Consider the following 20,857-nt stretch of genomic DNA (forward strand, 5'->3'; position numbering starts at 1 on the left):
GGAAAGATGGAGTAAGAGATAAAGAAGGGAGGCAGGATGGGATGCAGAAACCAAGATTACTTTCCTGGCTCACAAGAAACACTGTCTTTGACCCAGATAGTGAGGTGCTGTAATGTGGCATGAAAGTGATGAGACAGAATTCCAGTTGTGGCTCTAGTGATTTCAGCTCTGAGGCAGCTCAGAGTGCTTTCAGCCTAAGACATCGGTTCCCAAAGTGTTTGTTGCATCACTGGGGCATTGCAAGGTGCTCAGCGGGGCATCATGGGACAGTGGCAGTGGCCTGGCAGTGAGACTGCTGCACAAGCCTCTAAACAGCAGCAGAAGCTTCAGTGCGGTGGGCGAGTTGCAGCATGCAAAAACCGTGTAATGGGAAAAACTCTCCCACCTGCCCTGACCCTCTTACCGCTATTTTAAGACTCATGTTTGGCCTCCAGACCTGGAAGTAAGTGGTGGTGACATCATTGCACAACGTGTTTTGTGTCATCACCACTTCCTTCTGCATTCTAAGGATGCTCAAGCAGTGGCAAGTTTGGGAACTCTGGCCTAAGCCATTTCTACCCAACAGGGACCAAATGTGTACTCCTGTGGGCTGGGCAGAAATGGGTTAACACAGACACAAGGCAGATGGAAGCTCAGGAGGGATTCAGAAGCAATCCAAGGATTCAGGAGAGATTTTGGCAGGGAAAGGTAGGGATTTATAGGACAACAAAGACTGAAAAGGCAAATTCTGGTAGGTCAAGGCATTTCTGCTGTAGGATAAGCATAATCTTTAGGCACCATAAGGAGCTTGTTTCTGTTTCTTTTGTCCACTAAAGGGGGAATTGCAACAAGTTTGCAACTAGTTTTTTCAGTTTGTAACTATTTCTTCAGGGTAGACCTGTTCAATTTCCTTGAGGTAACTGGATTCCATCTGAGTTTGTTCCTTGAACTGTTTGTTCCAGCACTAGAGATTTGAGTCAAGGGTCTGGGAGAGGGCTGAGGTCTATGGCATCACAAAAGGAGTTTGATTTCACCACCACTTTCTGCTAACAGGGAAACTAGGATGTTGAAGTGGTGTGTGTTCCATAGAAGATTCTGGAGAATTTGGGCCCATTATTCCTTTATTGGCCTTAACAGCCTTGTTATCTTCTATTGACAGGATGTTCCCAGGGTGATGCCATACCCTGCACATTTGAATAATACGGTCATGGAAGGTAGCCGCATACAAGTTGATCCTGTCCAGGGCAGGTTTTGAGCCAACAATCATGAATTTTTCTATGAACCTCAGATAAGTCCCTCTGATAAGACCCGGGGGGGGGGGGTAAACTTACGGGGATGTCTGACTATAGTTTTGTCTGATTTTACCCAAGACCAGATCCTGAAAAATAACCTACCACTAATTGTTACCTAAGAACTGTAGTCTCTAATTTATTAAAAACATAGTAAAAGATCATAAGATACATTTTTATTCTTTTTAAATTCTGGTCTTCACCACCTTTTTGTAAACACTTTTCAGAGTAAGTGCACTGTAAACAACATACCAGTAAAACAGTGGTTCCTGAGGCAAGGTGACCTTTGACCCTAGACTGTAAAGCCACTGGATAGCCCAGTAATACTATAGCATACACACAGTGGTAAAGAGTTGCTTGTTTTAAAAGCAATAAGGTTAGTCTGACTGATTTTGGGGCCTCAAAGGCTGTGTTGTACACTTTGGAATGTAGCTTAGATAACAGTATCAGGCTGGTGATGTACGCCTTGGTAGAAGCTAAACACGCCTGTGTCCACCAGGAAAGCTCTGTAACTATATTCTTATGCTTTTAGAGCAAAAGCACATATATGCAATATAGGGACCAAGTAACCTGTAACCCACATATAAGGGGATATAATAATCATATAATGTTCATACAAGAAGGCCATAGGAAACCAAAATACTTGATTTTAGAAAACTTTTAAAACCTCTTAATAAAAGAAGCCTCAGTTTTGCAGACAGTCTTACAGTGTAACTGTTATGGAATGCAGAAGAGATAAGGTAGGGCGCTTGAACAAGGCCACCCTAATGAAGGATGAGTAGGGGCCTGAAGTTCTGCCAAGCTGAAGTCTTCACACCTGCTCTTTTAATGATGTTAGTAAGAAGACATGTCGTTTAATTTTAATTGGACTGATTTATGTGAGTGTGATCCAACACTGGATATAGCACACCCTGCTGGTTGTTAAAAACTTTTGGGAATTGTGTAATTTTGGCTAAGTTTTAAGGTGAAACCCCACCTGTATGTAAATCAGAGACAAACAATGGTTTTGCCCACTTGTTACCCACCTATTTCCGATCTTGTATCTTATCTGTATCCTATTAGGAGTTAGCCCCATTTCTGATGTCAAATATCAGCCAATGGGAAGTCTAGATTTTCCAAAAAAGAGCCGAGAATTGTATAAGAGTCCTGGACACTATCAAATCGGGTCAATGCTTTGTGACATGAGTCCCATGGACCAATTGTATGCAATTCAAATAAAAACTTGTGAACCTTCACTCCTGAGTACTGAGTCTTTCTGAGTTGCTTCCTTCAGCCTTGCAACAGTTCCCAACCTGGTATTTATGTACTCCCAGGGACACTCAACAGGACCTTTAGGGGTACTTGAAAAAGAAAGGAATAATGGCAAAAAAGGCAGGTCATGCTCCAGAATGCCTTGCAAGGACCAACAAGGTAGGAAGGGAGGTAGCTAGTTGGCTGTGAAAGCCCCACCAATAGCTAGTTTTTGGTCATCAATTCGTGTATGAACCAGTGATTTTCAAACAGATGAAAAGAGAAGATATGTGATGAATACATGAAGTCTGGGTTTTCATAGAGAGGAGATGAGGGCTTGTATTATTACAAACTTTTTGCTAATATGAAGGGTACAATTTATGGAAATGGGCTGCCAAGGGATATGCAAGTGAAAAGGGTTGGGAACCACTGCAGGAGAACCATAAATCAAATCCACCTTTAAGGTATCTGGTGTGTTAAGCCAGAAGCTCTACATATAAAATATAACACATAACTGAGAGTGTGCAATTCAGTTCACAGCAGAGAGATGCAGCTGCCTATATTTGCAACCCTTTTTACTCAGAAGTAGACCCACTGCTTTCCATGGGAGTTATTCTTAAATAATGGTGCACTGAATTGTAACCTGGGATTTTGTTTCAAATGGAAAGGAGGATCCCATCCTGGTGTTGAAAAAAAAGACTTCTGCCAAATGCATTTGCAAAAAGGAACCAGGTTGCAGCAGCATTTGCAAAATGGAACAGAGGAGAATAAAAGGTTAACTTTGGCTGGAGTTTCCCAGGAAAGTTACTATAGAAACAAATGATCTCTGCATTGCTTCTAATGAGCTTGCTTTAGTAAGAAACTTTTCAGAGTTGAAAGGCTCTGCCCTCTGATTGACCAGGAGATAAGGCTAAGTGATAAGTTGAGCATGATTAATTGGCAAAAAGTTTAAATACTATAGGCCAGTATCTAAGGTAGGTTGATGATGGCACTGGATGTACTCTGGAACTGACTGCCACTTTGGGAGAAATTAGCATGCTGGCTTCCATTCAGGCTTGCTCATAATATTAAAGGGGAGAAACCTTGAAGAAAACAAGTAAAAAATAGTACTTTGAACCCAGCACACAGTTTTCACTTTGGCCAACATTAAAACATGGAATCCCACCAATTTGGGTGGTGATAGCCATTTGCAACATACTACAATGCACTCTACTTGAGACTGCCCTTGAAGATGGTTTGAAAGTCACCTTGAGTCCCCTTTTTTGTGGGAGAAAAATATTATAAAGAAAGAAAGAAAGTGTTGACTTCTGCAGAACGTGGCAGCCAGGGTGCTTATGGGCAGGATATTGCTGGTGTTCTGTGTTTAACGCCCAAGGTCCCATCACCATGAGAAGTTTGTTTGGTGAGGACATGGGTCAGGGCTTTCTCAGTGGCTCCTGGCTATGAAATTCTCTCGCCTAAGAAGCTCAGTTGATTCCAATACCGTCCATCTTTGGGTGGACAGTGAAGATGTTTCTGTTATGTTTTGTCTTTTATTTGATTCTGTGTTGGTCATTTGTTTTATCACTTTAAGCTGTTTTGTTGTTTCATTTCTTTTGTTGATCATGTAATTGTTGTTACTGTATATTATTCTTAAATTTTGTTGTGATCATTTCATATTGTTGGTTTTATTTTATAAGCTGCCTTAATGGTCCCTTGAATGGGACCAAAAGGCAAAACAAATTTTTTAAATAAAATAAATAGGACATGTTTAATGATAACTCAAATCTTACTCAGAAGATCCACTATGTTCAATGTGGCTTATTCTCACATAAGTGAGTCTAGAGTTGCACTCAGTCATTTGTACGAGTCTTAAGCCGCAATCCTAACCAACTTGCCAGCACTGACATAAGGGCAATGCAACTCTGAGGTAAGGGAACTGAATATTGCCTTACCTTGAGGCCTCTGTGACTACCCCCCAACTGCAGGATGCAGCACATGCCCCACTGGCATAGCTATGCCAGTGCTGGAAAGTTGGTTAGGATTGCGCCCTCAGGCTGCAATCCAATAGTTACCTGAGATTAAGCTCCATTGAACTCAAAGGAACTTACTTCTGAATAGACATGAATGGGATTGGGGTTTTAATACACTTCCACTTAACTTGGGTGGAAACTGGTCTTTCCCTAGCAATGATTGAATGGAATTAATTCTAAAACCTACAACACAATGGTAGGTAGCTCATTAAATTCAATGGGATGTACTGCAGTTGTTAAGCAAAAGCAACTCCATCTTCAATCCTCTGCCATATTGGGTTATGTAAGGCTGTTGTGTAAAGTCAACTGATTGCATAACTGAGGGCACAATCCTAACCCCTTATGTCAGTGCTTTCCAGCACTGGCATAGCAGTGCCAATGGGACGTGTGCTGCATCCTGCAGTTGGGTGTCACTCACGGAGGCCTCCTCAAAGTAAGGTAATGTTTGTTCCCTTACCTCAGAGCTGCACTGCCCTTATGTTGAGGCAAGGCCGAGGCCACAGTAGCTACAGAAACAAGAGTCATGGACTAAAAGAGAACCATGAGAGCCATGGGCTGCTAGGCTGCTTGACTTAGCAAAAGCCAAAAGGGCCTTGCAAAAGGGGCCTCGGATTGTGTTTATGAGAACCCGTGGACATTATATATCTGGACTTTGATAAGGTGTTCGACATGGTCCCTCACCAAAGGCTACTGAAAAAACTCCACAGTCAGGGAATTAGAGGGCAGGTACTCTCCTGGATTGAGACCTGGTTGAAGACCAGGAAACAGAGAGTGGGTGTCAATGGGCAATTTTCACAATGGAGAGAGGTGAAAAGCGGTGTGCCCCAAGGATCTGTGCTCTTCAACCTCTTCATAAATGACCTGGAGACAGGGGTGAACAGTGAGGTGGCTAAGTTTGCAGACGACACCAAACTTTTCCGAGTGGTGAAGACCAGAAGTGATTGTGAGGAGCTCCAGAAGGATCTCTTCAAACTGGCAGAATGGGCAGCAAAATGGCAGATGCGCTTCAATGTCAGTAAGTGTAAAGTCATGCACATTGGGGCAAAAAATCAAAACTTCACAAATAGGCTGATAGGTTTTGAGCTGTCTGTGACAGATCAGGAGAGAGATCTTGGGGTGGTGGTGGACAGGTCGATGAAAGTGTCAACCCAATGTGCGGCAGCAGTGAAGGACAATTCTATCATTAGGAAAGGTATTGAGAACAAAATGGCTAATATTATAATGCCGTTGTACAAATCTATGGTAAGGCCACACCTGGAGTATTGTGTCCAGTTCTGGTCACCGCATCTCAAAAAAGACATAGTGGAAATGGAAAAGGTGCAAAAGAGAGTGACTAAGATGATTACTGGGCTGGGGCACCTTCCTTATGAGGAAAGGCTACAGCGTTTGGGCCTCTTCAGTCTAGAAAAGAGACGCCTGAGGGGGGACATGATTGAGACATACAAAATTATGCATGGGAAGGATAAAGTGGATAGAGAGATGCTGTTTACACTCTCACATGACACCAGAACCAGTTGACATCCACTAAAATTGAGTGTTGGGAGAGTTAGGACAGACAAAAGAAAATATTTCTTTACTCAGCATGTGGTTGGTCTGTGGAACTCCTTGCCACAGGATTTGTGGTGATGGCATCTGGCCTGGATGCCTTTAAAAGGGGATTGGACAAGTTTCTGGAGGAAAAATCCATTATGGGTTACAAGCCATGATGTGTATGTGCAACCTGCTGATTTTAGAAATGGGCTATGTCAGAATGCCAGATGCAAGGGAGGGTACCAGGATGCAGGTCTCTTGTTATCTGGTGTGTTCCCTGGGGCATTTGGAGGGTCGCTGTGAGATACAGGAAGCTGGACTAGATGGGCCTATGGCCTGATCCAGTGGGGCTGTTCTTATGTTCTTATGCTTAGTGTTGAATGTTGTAACAGATAAGGGTACCAGGCCACACCTGGTACAGGGGTGCTGGGGTGAGCACTAAGATGGTATGGTGCGGGGGATGGTGCGGGGGTGAGCACTTCGATGGTATGGAATGTGCTTCCTTGATTTATCTTATGACTTCACTGCTCTGTAATGGCAACATGTTGTGTAATCCACCTATATACAGAAATTCAGAAACTTCATAACTTTCCATGCCTTGAGGGCAAAACCACACCTATGGGGCAAATTGTAACCAATCAAATGGACATAGCTCAAAGCAATATGCCCCTCAGGTATAAAGGAGCACACCTGGACATAAGGGCTTAGGGTTGCGCCCTTAGTTGGATAAAACCAGTCAGAACTGGTCTGAGGAAACAACAGGTCAGTATGAGCCAAGTGCAAGAGACATGTCCTAAATGGTTACATTTGTAATTTTTATTATTCTTTATTTTTCATTCTGCCCTTTCTCCAAGGAGCTCAGGGAAGAGTATGTGGTTCCTCCCCTCCTTTTGTCCTCACAACAAAAATATGAGATAAGTTCAAGAGATAATGATTGGCCCAAGGTAACCCAGAAGCAACCCAGACTGCTTCTGCCTGAAAAGCTATATATAAGCCCCTTGACTTGTGTAATTGACTTGTTCTCTTTATTTTGGAATAAAATTTGGTTATACTTCATTGATACTCCACCTGGCGCCTGTTCATTGGCCAAGCACACCAGGCTTGCTGCACAATAGGTGTTTAGCATAACTTGACTAACACCAGGGACAGGGTGACCAGATTCAATGGAGAACAGAGTGCCTGTACCTTTAACGTTGTATAGCAGTGGGAATTTGGGCAGGTGCAGCTCTTTAAACCCTTCCATGTTTGGGCACCTGCCCAAATTCCCACTGCTATACAACGTTAAAGGTACAGGCACTCTGTCCTCCATTGGATCTGGCCACCTTGACCAGAGAGCAATAACTGTAGATTGAGAAACCAAACCTATTTATGTCTACTCAGAAATAAGTCCCATTATAGTAAATAGGACTTACTCCCAGGAAAGTGTGCACACCTTCCTAAGAGTAAGCCCAATGGAACATAATGGGGCTTACATCTGAGTTGACCTGCCTAGGATTGGGCTGTAAACATGGTGCTGCTTTCAGCAAACAGGGCTGCAATCCTATCCACACTTTCCTGGGAGTAAGCCCCATTGACTGTAATGGCACTGACTTCTAAGTAGACATGCATAGGCTTGAGCTGTGAGGCTGCAATCCTATCCACACTTTCCTGGGAGTAAGCCCCATTGACTATAATGGGACTTACTTCTGAGTAGACATGCATAGGATTGAGCTCTAATCACCAGCACTGAAGCTCCTGGGAGGTTCTACAAGGGGAAGTCCTACTCCTATTAAAGAAAAGGGGCGGGGCAACTGGAGGGCGTGGCCCAAATGGGCCAAACAGGAGGAGGATGGAAGCCATGGGCGGGGCCACTCCGGTGCGTCACAGACGCGAGCCATACCGGTAGTGGGCGTGGCCGCGCTCGCTTGCGAAGGGTTCGGAAGTCGGGAGATCCGTGCCTGGTTGCTAGGCAACCGAGTACAGAGGCCACAAAGAGCAGGGCGAGGGGGCGGAGCTTCGCCTGGACGATGACGGCGGAGGGGCGGGGCTGTCGGTGGAGAGCGCGGGGGGCGGGGCCCTGGCAGCCGTTGGTCGCGCGGCGGTGTGAGTGAGCGAGTGCGCGCGCACAGGCGAGCACGAGCGCCCTCGGTCAAGAAGCTGGCGGCCGCCCTCGCAGCGGGGAGGGGCGCTCGGTGCTAAACAATGGCCGAGTCCCCCGTGGCTGCGGCGGTGGCGGGGCCCTGCCTAGCTGGCCCCGCGGCCATGGGGGGCGAGAACGAAGCGGAGAGCCGGCAGGGCCCCGCGGACGGGGAGGCGCCGCTGCTCAACCTGTTGGACACTTGCGGGGTGTGTGGGCAGCACATCCAGAGCCGGCGGCCCAAGCTGCTGCCCTGCCTGCACTCGCTGTGCCTGCGCTGCCTGCCGCCGCCGCACCGCTACCTCATGCTGCCGCCGCCCGCCGCCCCCTCGCCGGGCGGCCCCAAAGACCCCCCGCTGCCGCCGCCGCCGCCCCTGCTCCAGCCCTCCCCGGCCCCGTCCTCGCCCGTCTCCGCGCCGCCCTCGCCGCTGCACTGCAACCCGGGTAAGCCGGCGCCGCCCTCCGCCCAGAGCCCGAGCTGGTCTACTCGGAAGCTGCTCCCGTGACGGTCAATGGGGCTTGCTCCCGGGAAGGGTGGATAGGGTTGCAGCCCGAGCCCAATCCTGTGCATGACTAGTCAGAAGTAACTCCCATTAGAGTCAATGGCGCTTACTCACGTAAGTGTTGATAGGACTGCAGCCTCACAACCCGATCCTGTGCATGTCTACTCAGAAGTAACTCCCATTGTTGGCCATGAGGTTTACTCCCAGGAAAGGATGGGTAGGATAGCAGCCTAAGAGCCTGATCCTTTGCATGCCTACTCAGAAGTAAGTCCCATTATAGTCAGTGGGGCTTACTGCCAGGGAAGGGAGGATATGGTTACACCCTAATACCCCAATCCTGTGCATGGCTACTCAGATGTAACTCCCATTGTTGTCAATGGTGCTTACTCCTAGGAAACTGTGGATAGGATTGCAGCCCGAATCCTGCTTCCTACAGACAGAGAGTCTGCTGGCTGCAGCTCTCTTTGTCATGGAAGCACTTTCCCTGCATCTCCTATCATCAGGGCAGTGGAGGTTGGTGGGGAGGGGGGAGGACCTTGCTCTTCCCCCCTCCACTTTCAGGCATGCATTCTGGGGCTGAGCCCCTTGTCTCAAGTCACTCCATCATATCTTGGTTGAAATACACAGGCTTTGTGAACATAGGAACCTGTTCCCGAAAAGGGGGCAGGAGAGGCAGCAACTTAAGCTGCAGTCCTATCAACACAATGGGGAGTAAGCCCCATTGACCATAATGGGATTTGCTTCTGAGTAGGCATGCTTAGGATTGGGCTCTTGGGCTGCAACCCTATCCATATTTACCTGAGAGTAAGCCCTATTGACTATAATGGAACCACTTCTAAGTAGACATGCATAGGATTGCGCTATTACAGAGACCTGGATTTGAGATACAGCAGCAGGGAAGAGAGCTGAAGGTGAACAACATACAAGAGAACCGGGATGTACTAAATCAGCTACAGTTTGCTTGCCTCAAGTCTTGAGGGTATTTGAGGTCTTAGAGTATGATGATGATGGTGGTCCAGGCTGGAGGCCTTGCAGCACTGAAGTGTGTGCATGCTGCTTTTCACAGGAAACTTGTAGGACTTTAAATATAGGGTACTAGGTTCCATTTGAAAACCCCACCTTTATGAAGGGAAACTGTGATTGACTGAAACTTCCCTGTGCATCCTGTGTTGGTATAACTGAGACAGCAAGTCCTGCTAAAAGTTGAACTCTAAGTAATACTAAATTCTCTCCCACCAAAGATATGGAACTACTAGGATTATACATCTATGCTCTGCTGTAGTGGTGGGGTGTGTGTGTGGAGGAAAAGCCTCATCTGTTTAAATTTACTCATTTTCAGAAAGGATCCTGTGACTGGGACTTTCCTTGATGTGGGTTGGAGGGGCTCTTTAGTTGCTTTTAGAATGGTTTATTTTAGATGGCCAAGAGTAGAATGTCACTTTGGAATAAGTTCAGGTGCAGGTGTTTTGTGTTGCCTTTTGGTTGTGTATTTTGGTTGTGAATACTTCTAATGGAAATGAGAGATAGAAGTGTGTGAAGATTTGTTTTTTTAGAAAACAGAAGCTTTGAATGGTGGTCTTTTCTGTTTCTAGTGACAGGGAAGAGCTCGTAGTCTTTGAAAGTCTTGCATATAGCCAGGCAGCTTTTTCTACACCACACAACTTCAAAGAATAATGATAATGATGTTAAACCTCTTTATTTTCAAAATTGCATGTAGGATTCTACCACCTACACATTTTTGTTATTCTTTGGAGAAGCTAAAGTCATTCAACTTTTCATTTGCTTGTGACATTACAACCTCTTGTTGTGGGAGCAACTTTTTTCCATTATTCCATTTGCTAGTCTGCAAGGGCATCAGCAACACTTAATCTTCGATAGCTTTCTAACTATGAAACACAAGATTATCCTGGACTCTGTACCATCCTTTTAAAACTCACTGTGGTTTGGTGTTTTTTTTTTTTTTTTTGCTCAAGTGGAGAGAAGTTTGGCTGCACTGAATCATAATGTGATTTAGGACCAAATCTTATCCAGTTTTCCAGCACTGGTGGAGCCATGCCAACAAGGCATGTGCTGCATCCTGCAGTAGGGGGCTGTCATGGAGGCTTCTTCCAGGTAAGTGAATGTTTGTTTCCTTTCCTCAAGGCTGCTTTGCTGCTACACCAGCACTGGAAAGTTTGATAGGATTGGGCTCTTAATGCGCTGCAATACCTAGCTATAGGTTTTTCAGATAACTCATTCTTGTAACCTTTCACTCTTCTACAAACACTTTGACCCACCGCTGTTACAGTAGGGTCCCCCTATCCTGTTACAGCAGGGTCCCCCTATCTGTGGGGGCTCCATTCAAGGGGGCCCTGCAGATATGGAAACCACAGATACAAGGAATGCTATTCACATTCTGTAGCAGCCCCCTCCCCCTGCCCATTAGTTTTTGTATATTAGCTCTGGAAGCTCATCCTTGAATCTAGCAAAATTCTTACTAAACTGAAGAGCAGTCTGCAGGCTACCAGGTTTAATGCTACAGACAGGAGACTAACTGAAAGTTAACAGGAAGTGCTTCCTGTTAACATTCAGTCTGGCTCGTCCTAACATGCAGGCAGGGTGCCTGCATGTCACTCTTCAGTTTAGCAAGAGTTTTGCTTGGTTTAAGGAAGAAACACCAGTGCTCATACAGAAAAACTAAGGTAATGTAATGGGTGCAGGGGACCCCCAGATCCGTGGATATGGGGGCCCACCTATGCTATTGCATCAGTGTACATGAAACTTAATAAATTTCAGTAAGCTAAAACTGGCTCCCAGGTTGCTTACAGTTGAAATTAGATCAGTGGTCTCCAAGCCACAGGACCACTGTGTCCGAAAAATGCCTTCCTGGCGTGGCGCTTACCATTCCGTACCACAGCGGCTTAACTTTCCAGCTGATCACCCCATAAGCCTATGCTAGGCAGCTGCTTCCACTGCCCTTCACACCACCAGGCTATGCAACCAGATTTCTGGGCAGATGCAGCTACCTGGCATGAGTTTCCGATATGAACAGCTGGAAAGATAGTGGCTGCAGCGTGGAATGGTAAGTGCCACATGGGGAAGGCATTTTTCGGACACCAGATCCTGCTGGTGGTCCAGGGTTTGGCTCCTGCTGAATTAGATGATGGAGAGGTGTGTTTTACTGTCAAAAGAACATGTACGCAAATTCAGTTAGATCTGTATTTTTCAGTTGGAGGATTTTAGAGTGAAACTAGGTTGATGGTAAAATCAGTGTACATTTTTAGATAATGCAAGCCTGTGCTTGGAACTTTATAGCAGTGGGTATGAAAGGTTTGCATTATAATTGCTCTAGCTCAGGGTTGTCAAACTTGTTTCATACTGAGGGCCAAATAGCATTCATGATACCTACTAAGGGCCAGAAGTGATGTCATTAGGCAGGAACTGATGTCATTAAACAGGTCATCATAAAAAATAAGCACTTTTTTCTTACTTAGGAACTCATTAGCTGCAAACAACAGAAGAGAAAATACACAAATCTTGATCATATTTCAAGATATGAGAGACAAATTTTCATGTGGGCTGCCTTTCAGCAGTAACATCCCAGCACTGCTCAGCAGATCCTGAGGACTGGATAAAATGCTTCCATGGGCCACATCCAGCCTCGGGGCCTTAAGTTTGACACCCCTGCTCTAGCTTGTTTTGTTTTAAAGACTTGTCTCTAGTCTTTCTCCTGTTAAAACTCAAGGCGGCTGACAGAAATTAAAAACGTACTACAATGTAAACATAAAAAAGAAAAAACAGCAATAAAACAATCATTCAAGCATGGGGGGGAAGGAAGCAAGAGAACTTCAGGGGACAGGTAGACTTGGAGTGAAGTGGCCCTTTACTTTGCCTGCAAGCTATTATGGGCTTTCAAGGCCATAACCAGCATCCTTGAATCACACCCAGAAACAAATTACTAGTGCTATTATAGATTACATAATTAGAAATGTTGTAACATAATGGAGCTGCAAATTGGGGTTTCACCAGTTTGAATCTCACATGTGCCATAAACCCACTAGGTGTCCTTTAGACAAGCCACATTCTCTCTATCTGCCCACCTGCAATATGGGGATAGTAATGCTAACCTTAAAGGGATGTAATCCTTATGGCAACAAGATAATTGTTAATAAGATAATAGACTGTTAGCTTCAGTTTATTTCTGTTTACCTTTTAATACTTGACACATGTATAACAAATCAATATGTGGTGTTCTTGGCCTGATTTAGCTGCTGTCACAGAGATAGAAAAGTACAGGTCTAGCCTATTTATACACGGATTTTTTATACATGGATTTGACCCAACACGAATGTCCCCCTGCAAATGAGAGAGAATGTGCTGATCCCTGGAGAAGGGGGAAAAATGCATCCCTTTAAAATCAGCCATAAAAACTGAACAGTCCTTTAACAACAGCTTCCTTAATGAGGGGGGGGGGGCAGCAGGCTAACAGTCCATCAATCCTTCTCTCCCCCACCAAGTGAAAGAAAGGGATCATTTTGCATTGGTGAAGGGAGTGAAGTGCTGATGGATTGTCTTCTTAATGACTCTTACCTTAGAGTCAAAAGGTCAGCAAGGCTGTTTTTCAATCACTGGAGCAAAGAAACTTTGTTTTTTAAATTGATTTACTATAGTACTTTTAATCCACCTGTGAGTGCTTGGAACCCATGGGAATAATTAGTCTCAACCTATATAGTCAGTTGTCTTAAAATCTGTATAACTTTATAATATTATAACTTTATAATATAAATATCCATATAATGGATATCCATTTATATCCAGTATTGATCCATTAATATTCAATATTAGTTTTGTTTTCAAGGTTCTGACCTTCTCTCAGACTCTTTAAATCACTTCACCCTTTGTTTTGCTCCACTAAGTGGGTCAGTCCACATTGACACTGTCAGTATGTACTACCTTGAATAAAGACATGTATAATTCCCCAAGCAGTAGAGCTTGTTCTATTTCCTTTGGACTGACAATATTCACACAGCTGTTGTCAGCTTGCATGTTCATCACTTGTATGTGTGAATGAGCCATCACGTGTCACACATGCCTCTTTATAACATGGGCCACCTGTCCAAAGTAGTTTACCTTTAATTGAGCACTATCAGATTAAAAATAACAAGTCATAAGTACAATAATAACATCCAAATGACTTGAAAACAAGTGGCCTTGAAACACAGCACAGCAGCAACCACTTAACCAAACTCAGTTGGACCATTTTCAATCTGTGACACCCTCTCCTTCAAGAGTTGGGATGGGGGAGCAATCTCAAACTGTTCTAGAAGGCTGTTTCACTTTCTTGAGGCAATTGCAGTAAAAACTCTGCTCCCTGCTGCAAATTGTTCTTACTTCCCAAAGCAGGTCCTGATTTGCGCAGCTAAATAATAATACTAAAGGGTCCCATAAATGGAGAGGCAGTACCTGAGGTATCCATTCATATCACAATTACAATTTTTCAGTTGGACTTGAAGTTAGATCTGAAATTAGGCACTTGGATCTTTTGAAATAAAGTAAGCATATGCATGTGTGAACTGGTCCTTAAAACATGGCTACATCTGTAGACTTACCTGAACTGTGCAAGAAATCCTTACTTGCTGAGTAGTAGGAATTGGGACTCCTGTAGACAGGGCAACTTGGGCTGTGTTATGCAAAATAAATACATTGCAATGCGCAAGTAACCAAGATAGTTGTTTACTGATCAGTTTGTTATCTCAGGAGGGTAATATTAGCTTGAATTCCATCCAGCTTCTTGCATTCACACTAAGAGAACATGGGAGCAGGAATAGTAGAAACGCTCAAAGAGTTGTGATCCAGGGCACTATTCATGGAAAGCATATTGGGATTGTGAACAAAGTGATGGTGGGCAAGATACAATGAATGGAAATACCAGTGGGGAGTAGGAGGGTGTCTTTTTAAAAATCTAGATCCTCCTCTTTGAGGCCAGGCTAGATGGAAAGACATATAAACAAAATGACCAGAAAGCTCAAGTTTGTATATCTTTCATCAGTGTGTTGGAAATCTTGACTAAAAAGAAACAAGCCTCTGTGAGCCCTGCAGATGCTTTGCATATCTCCTGTAAGTGGGGAGAGTCCAGCAAAGAGCCTTCCTGGCCAGCCAGGCAGATGGGATTATCAAAGGTAGCAATCAGAAGAGCCTGGAAGCTTTTAAGAAGCATCTTGCAGGACCATCCCCCCTCATACCTTTCTTTTGTATATGTTTAATATGCCAATCTCCTCAACCATTCAGTCTTGATTGCTCTGTCCTGTGCTTTGATTGACTTTTTGTTAATAGGCTTCTAGGCTAGGCATTCTTGCTGCCAGAGCAGCTGTGCCTGTCTTGGCTACTTTCTCTTTGCCTATCAGCTTGTACCTGCCCTGATCTATCAGAATCCACCTTTTTTTATCCTCAGGAGCCGTATAATTTCCCTAGCTTTCTGAATCCAAATGCCTCTCCAATATCCAGTTTAAGCTTCTGCCTTCCCTTTTGCTGCAATTAAGGCATTAATTGCTCACAAATGTGCGTGCAAGCAGCGTGTTTCCAACCAGAAGTACCTCTTTTCTTTCAAATTTGTGTGAGACGTGATCCTGGTCACAACCAGGGCATGTTGCAAGAAGTTTCATTGAAATTTTATTCCACAGTTTCCCAGTTAAGGGGTGGGGGAAACAGTAATTTGACAATGGAATTGGTCCAAAGTCAAAAAAGTTACACACACAAATTCAAAATTATGGGATGCACTGCTCAAAACAATAAAGGGAACACTTAAACAACACATCCGAGATCTGAATGAACGAAATATGCCTATTAAATACTTTGTTCCTGACATAGTTGAATGTGCTGACAACAAAATCACACAACAATCATCAATGGAAATCACATTTATCAACCCATGGAGGTCTGGGTTTGGTGTCATACTCAAAATTGAAGTGGAAAAACACACTACAGGCTGATCCAACTTTGATGTAATGTCCATAAAGCAAGTCAAAATGAGGCTCAGTAGTGTGTGTGGCCTCCACGTGCCTGTATGACCTCCCTACAATGCCTGGGCATGCTCCTGATGAGGTGGCGGATAGTCTCCTGAGGGATCGCCTCCCAGACCTGGACTAAAGCATCCGCCAACTCCTGGACAGTCTGTGGTTCAACGTGGTGCTGGTGGATAGAGCGAGACATGATGTTCCAGATGTGCTCAGTTGGATTCAGGTCTGGGGAACGGGCGGGCCAGTCCATAGCATTAATGCCTTCATCTTGCAGGAACTGCTGACACACTCCAGCCACAATGAGGTCCAGCATTGTCCTGCATTAGAAGGAACCAGGGCCAACCGCGCCAGCATATGGTCTCACAAGGGGTCTGAGGATCTCATCTCGGTACCTAATGGCAGTCAGGCTACCTCTGGCGAGCACATGGAGGGCTGTGCGGCCCCCCAAAGAAATGCTACCCCACACCATTACTGACCCACTGCCAAACCAGTCATGCTGGAGGATGTTGCAGGCAGCAGAACGTTCTCCCTGCCGTCTCCAGACTCTGTCACGTCTGTCACATGTGCTCAGTGTGAACCTGCTTTCGTCTGTGAAGAGCACAGGGCGCCAGTGGCGAGGTTGCCAATCTTGGTGTTCTCTGGCAAATGCCAAACGTCCTGCACGATGTCGGGCTGTCAGCACAACCCCCACCTGTAGACGTCGGGCCCTCATACCACCCTCATGGAGTCTGTTTCTGACCGTTTGAGCAGACGCATGCACATTTGTGGCCTGCTGGAGGTCATTTTGCAGGGCTCTGGCAGTGCTCCTCCTGTTCCTCCTGGCACGAAGGCGGAGTTAGCGGTCCTGATGCTGGGTTGTTGCCCTCCTGTGGCCTCCTCCACGTCTCCTGCTGTACTGGCCTGTCTCCTGGTAGCGCCTCCATGCTCTGGACACTACACTGGCAAACCTTCTTGCCATAGCTCGCATTGATGTGCCATCCTGGATGAGCTGCACTACCTGAGCCACTTGTGTGGGTTGCAGACTCCGCCTCATGCTGCCACTAGAGTGACAGCACCGCCAGCATTCAAAGGTCACCCAAACATCAGCCAGAAAGCATAGGGACTGCGCTGTGGTCACCACCTGCAGAACCACTCCTTTATTGGGGCTGTCTTGTTACTTGCCTATGATTTCCACCTGTTGTCTACTCCATTTGTGCAACAGCATGTGAACTTGATTGTCAATCGGTGTGGCTTCCTAAGTGGACAGTTTGATTTCACAGAAGCGTGATTGACTTGTAGTGACATTGTGTTGTTTAAGTGTTCCCTTTATTGTTTTGAGCAGTATATTTTCACCAAACTAAAACTGGAAAATAGTGGTTTTCTTAAGAGTAGTACTGCAAGTTTTCTGAACACACTATCTGCACAACTTTGTGAAGGAGGTTTTGCTGCTGTTCAAGCTCCAAGTGCCAGTGATGTGTAGTTCAGATTGAGGAATCTCAAAGTTCCCTAATACAGTTGCAGCAGGTGGTGGAGACCACCTCTTGCTACTCTACTACATTTGGGGTTTATTGAATAGAAAGCTATGCTGCTGAGCCAAAGAGCTCAGTACATCTTGCAGTACATCTTGCATATAGAACAACTAAAGCGTAAAAAAAAACATTCCTTGGATCAAGAAATGTGACCTATTGTAGCTGGTGCTTCTTCCTCTTGTCAATGAAGGCTTGGATTCCACTTCCATATTTTAGGCACTGACAGTTAATTGGACATGAAGATTTCAGAGCTCCTTCAGAAGCCTTTCTTTGAAAGAATGCTACAAAGTGGCGCTGAAGTGTTTGGAGGAAAATATGTTATATGCTGCAGAATGACTTTTCAGTATTCCTGTCTCTGCTTAATTTTGTTAAATGTACAAAGGAAAATGGCAGTTGCTGGAGAAAATGACTGGTAGGCAATTCTGCATGTGAACTTGCAATGGCATGGAATACATACACTGATGGTGAAAAAAGCTTAGAAGATTATTAGGAAAGTTGTCAATAAGTCTATTTTCTATGCATGCATTTTTACACTGCAAAACCTCTCTGAGCACAACTTTTGAACATCTTGAAAAATCATATTGATGGTCTTCATGTACTGATGCTAGTAGAAAGCTAATTTTGCTTTTGAATTACAGGTCCAGCCTATTTCTACACGGATTTTTTATACACAGATTTGACTCAACAGGAATGGCCACTGCAAATGAGAAGGAATGTGCTGATCCCTGGAGAAGGGGAAAATGCATCCCTTTTAAAAAATGAACAGTCCTTTAACAATAGCCTCCTTAATGAGAGGCTGGCTGACAATCCATCAATCCTTCTCTCTCCAGCGGATCCCTCCCTTCCCCAAGCACATGAAAGAAAGATGATCATTTTGCATTGGTGAAGGGAGGGGCTGAGTGAAGTGCTGATGGATTGTCTTCCTAATGACTCTTATCTAAGAGTCAAAAGGTCAGCAAGGCTGTTTTGCAATCACTGGAGCAAAGAAACTTTGTTTTTCAAATTGATTTGCTATAGTGCATTTTTTTAATCTATGTGAGTGCTTGGAATGGAACCCACAAGAATAATTAGTCTCAACCTGTAGTTCTTCAGACATGTATTCCATTGACAATCACTTTTCTTGCCCTTCTCCACCCCTCCCCATGATATACATTGATGCGAAGCATCATCTTTGTGTTTCTGTCATTCTGCTCAATCTTTCCCTTCCCTGATGTCTTGCCAGACAGGCAGCCCAATCCTATTTTGCACTGGAACTGGCAGTCCTATTTTGTACTGGCAGGCTGTCTGTCTGCTACAACCTGGGAATCTACTTCTGGGTAACACAGCAGCAGCCCAAATGAGGATACTCAGATCTGCGCCACCTAAAGAGGTGGGGAGAGGACAGCTAAAGAGGAGGGGTGTTAGGATCCAGCTTAAGTGCCAGATCTTGGCTCTTCATTCCCCTGCCCTGGAACCCCTCCCCCTCCCCTCCCCAGACTCTCACACTGGTGGCCCGCCAGCAGTGCGAACTGACCATCCACTGGCACTGCTGGGACTGCATTCAGCCTCTGAAGGCCAGCACAAGTCCCTTGAGCCAGCCTCCCAATTCACCTGGTGGTGCAGGCGCTTTTGCAACACCAAGGGGCCAGTGCATGGGACATGTGCCATCCTAGGGTACACTTTGAATTGTATCCTTAGTAAGTGTAAAACTGGAAAAACTATTTGATCAGCTGAACTTTAAAGCATACAATTCTGCTGCATAGCTTTTAAAGGTTGCCCTTTTCCTTCTCCCCTTACCTGATCACCAAGTACCCACTTCTGTCCTCGCCTTTAAGTTTAGTTTCATATCCATCTAGCAACACATAAGACATCTGTTTCAGTGGTATGGCAAATTATGCAGAAGTGTATTAATTGGACAGCAAGATAGCATGCTCATGAAAACAGTGGGTTAAGTACTTTGAACATTTTAGAAATATTTTTATGTAGTGGCAGCAAAGAACCATGGTAGTTCAAGTCTGAGAAATCATTTATATAAAATTTTTAGGTAGCCTTTTGGAGGTTGTAATATTTTTTTGAGGAACTGGTACCTAACGTAATAAAGGAAAAAGGACTACTGCTTCTTGTGGTTAGGTTATTCCAGTGTTTGGAATATTTCTGTGGTCTTGTTTGTAGCAAAATAACAGCCTTTAACCTACTTTCTTAGCTGATCTTTATGGAGGAGGTAGTAGTAACTTAAGTTTGGAGCAAATTTTTAAAACAAGAGTCAAAGCTCTTACACACCTAACAAGCATATGGTGATCTGAGATTATCATCTAGATCTGTGCTTCTCAAACTGTGGGTCGGGACCCACTAGGTGGGTCGCGAGACCATTTCAGGTGGGCCCCCATTCATTTCAATATTTCATTTTTAATATATTAGACTCGATGCTACCATGATATGTGACTGCATGTGGGGAAATGTTATAGACCTGTACTTTTAACAAACTACTATGTATATTCTTTTAACGATAGTAAGGGAAACTTACTCCTGTGTAAGTGTGGGTAGGATTGCAGCCTAGGATAGTTTAAAATTTTCCTGCTTGATGATGTCACCTCCGGTCATGACATAACTTTCCGTGGGTCCTGACAGATTCTCATTCTGTCCTGGTGCTGAATATGTGAGAACCACTGATCTAGATTATCATAAAGTGGGTGTCAGTCAAATGCCCTGTCTTTTCCTGCTAATGTAAACAAGCCTAAGGTGATGACAAATTGATTGGCAACACTGCACTTAAAACTTTAAACTTTGACGCCCTTGTCTGTTTAATGAAAACTAAAGTAGCATGTTCAGGACTCTGTGTACCTATGTTTAAAACATTTCAATTATGTGCTCAGGAAGTGACCCAGCATGAAAAAGCATTGCATAAATTATTTTGTATAAATCTTACATAATTCTATTTTTATGAACTTGGGAAGGGGCTATTCAGAATCCTTCACAAGATATTGGAAATCTTAGATCACAAACCAGAAGTGAGTCGAGATCATTCTATTTTCATTTTCAGTGCCTCGGAGAGCCTTGCGGAGGTGTCCATGAGGTTCCCCACACTCTCAGGATGCTATTGCTTCATTGTGTGAGCAAAGAACAGCCCCTTGCCCTGCCCCCCCACAGCAGCGCACAACATTAACTTCCCCCTTCCCCCTCAAGAACTTACCTTGGGAATGTTACTCCTTAGGAGTTTGAGAACCCCTGTCTTATAGGATAGCTAATGTGTAGTTTAAATTTGCTTCCCTGTAGTTTTGACCCATTGGTTCTTATCCTACCTTTGGGAATAGAAGAGAATGAGTCTTTCCCACCTTCTGTGTGATAACCTTTAAGATATCTCTGAAGATTGTATCTCCCATTTGTATATTTAACTTTGACAAGAGAAGACCAAGTTCATTTAACCATTTCTCATAGGACTTTCTTTCCAGATCCCTCACCATCTTTGTTGCTCTCTTCTGAACCTATTCCAGCTTATCAATGTTTTGGTTCCCAAAATGGGATGCAGTGTCTCAGTTGAGGTCTGGGTAATACAGAATGGAGCAGAACTATTACGGCTCAGGAAGCAAATTCCAAGTACAGGCCTTTGAATATTTACTTAATGCATTGGGACTTACTCCCAAATAAGTGAGCATAGGATTGTAGCCCAAGACACTTGGACCCTTTTCACACATGCTGTTGCCAAACCTGGTCTCCCC

At 44.5% G+C, this 20,857-nt stretch overlaps 1 protein-coding gene across 1 annotated transcript in view; it reads left to right on the forward strand.

The window, feature by feature from the left end:
- Positions 1-8,130: 8,130 nt before the first annotated feature.
- TRIM24 (tripartite motif containing 24) overlaps positions 8,131-20,857 on the forward strand; it is a 61,693-nt gene continuing 48,966 nt past the window's right edge. Inside the window, exon 1 of the mRNA XM_066633255.1 lies at positions 8,131-8,600. Coding sequence (XP_066489352.1) covers positions 8,222-8,600 — 379 coding nt within the window. The 5' untranslated portion in view covers positions 8,131-8,221. The remainder of the gene's footprint in view (positions 8,601-20,857) is intronic.

This window comes from Tiliqua scincoides, chromosome 7 (genome assembly GCF_035046505.1).
Source record: "Tiliqua scincoides isolate rTilSci1 chromosome 7, rTilSci1.hap2, whole genome shotgun sequence".
Classification (NCBI taxonomy): domain Eukaryota; kingdom Metazoa; phylum Chordata; class Lepidosauria; order Squamata; family Scincidae; genus Tiliqua; species Tiliqua scincoides.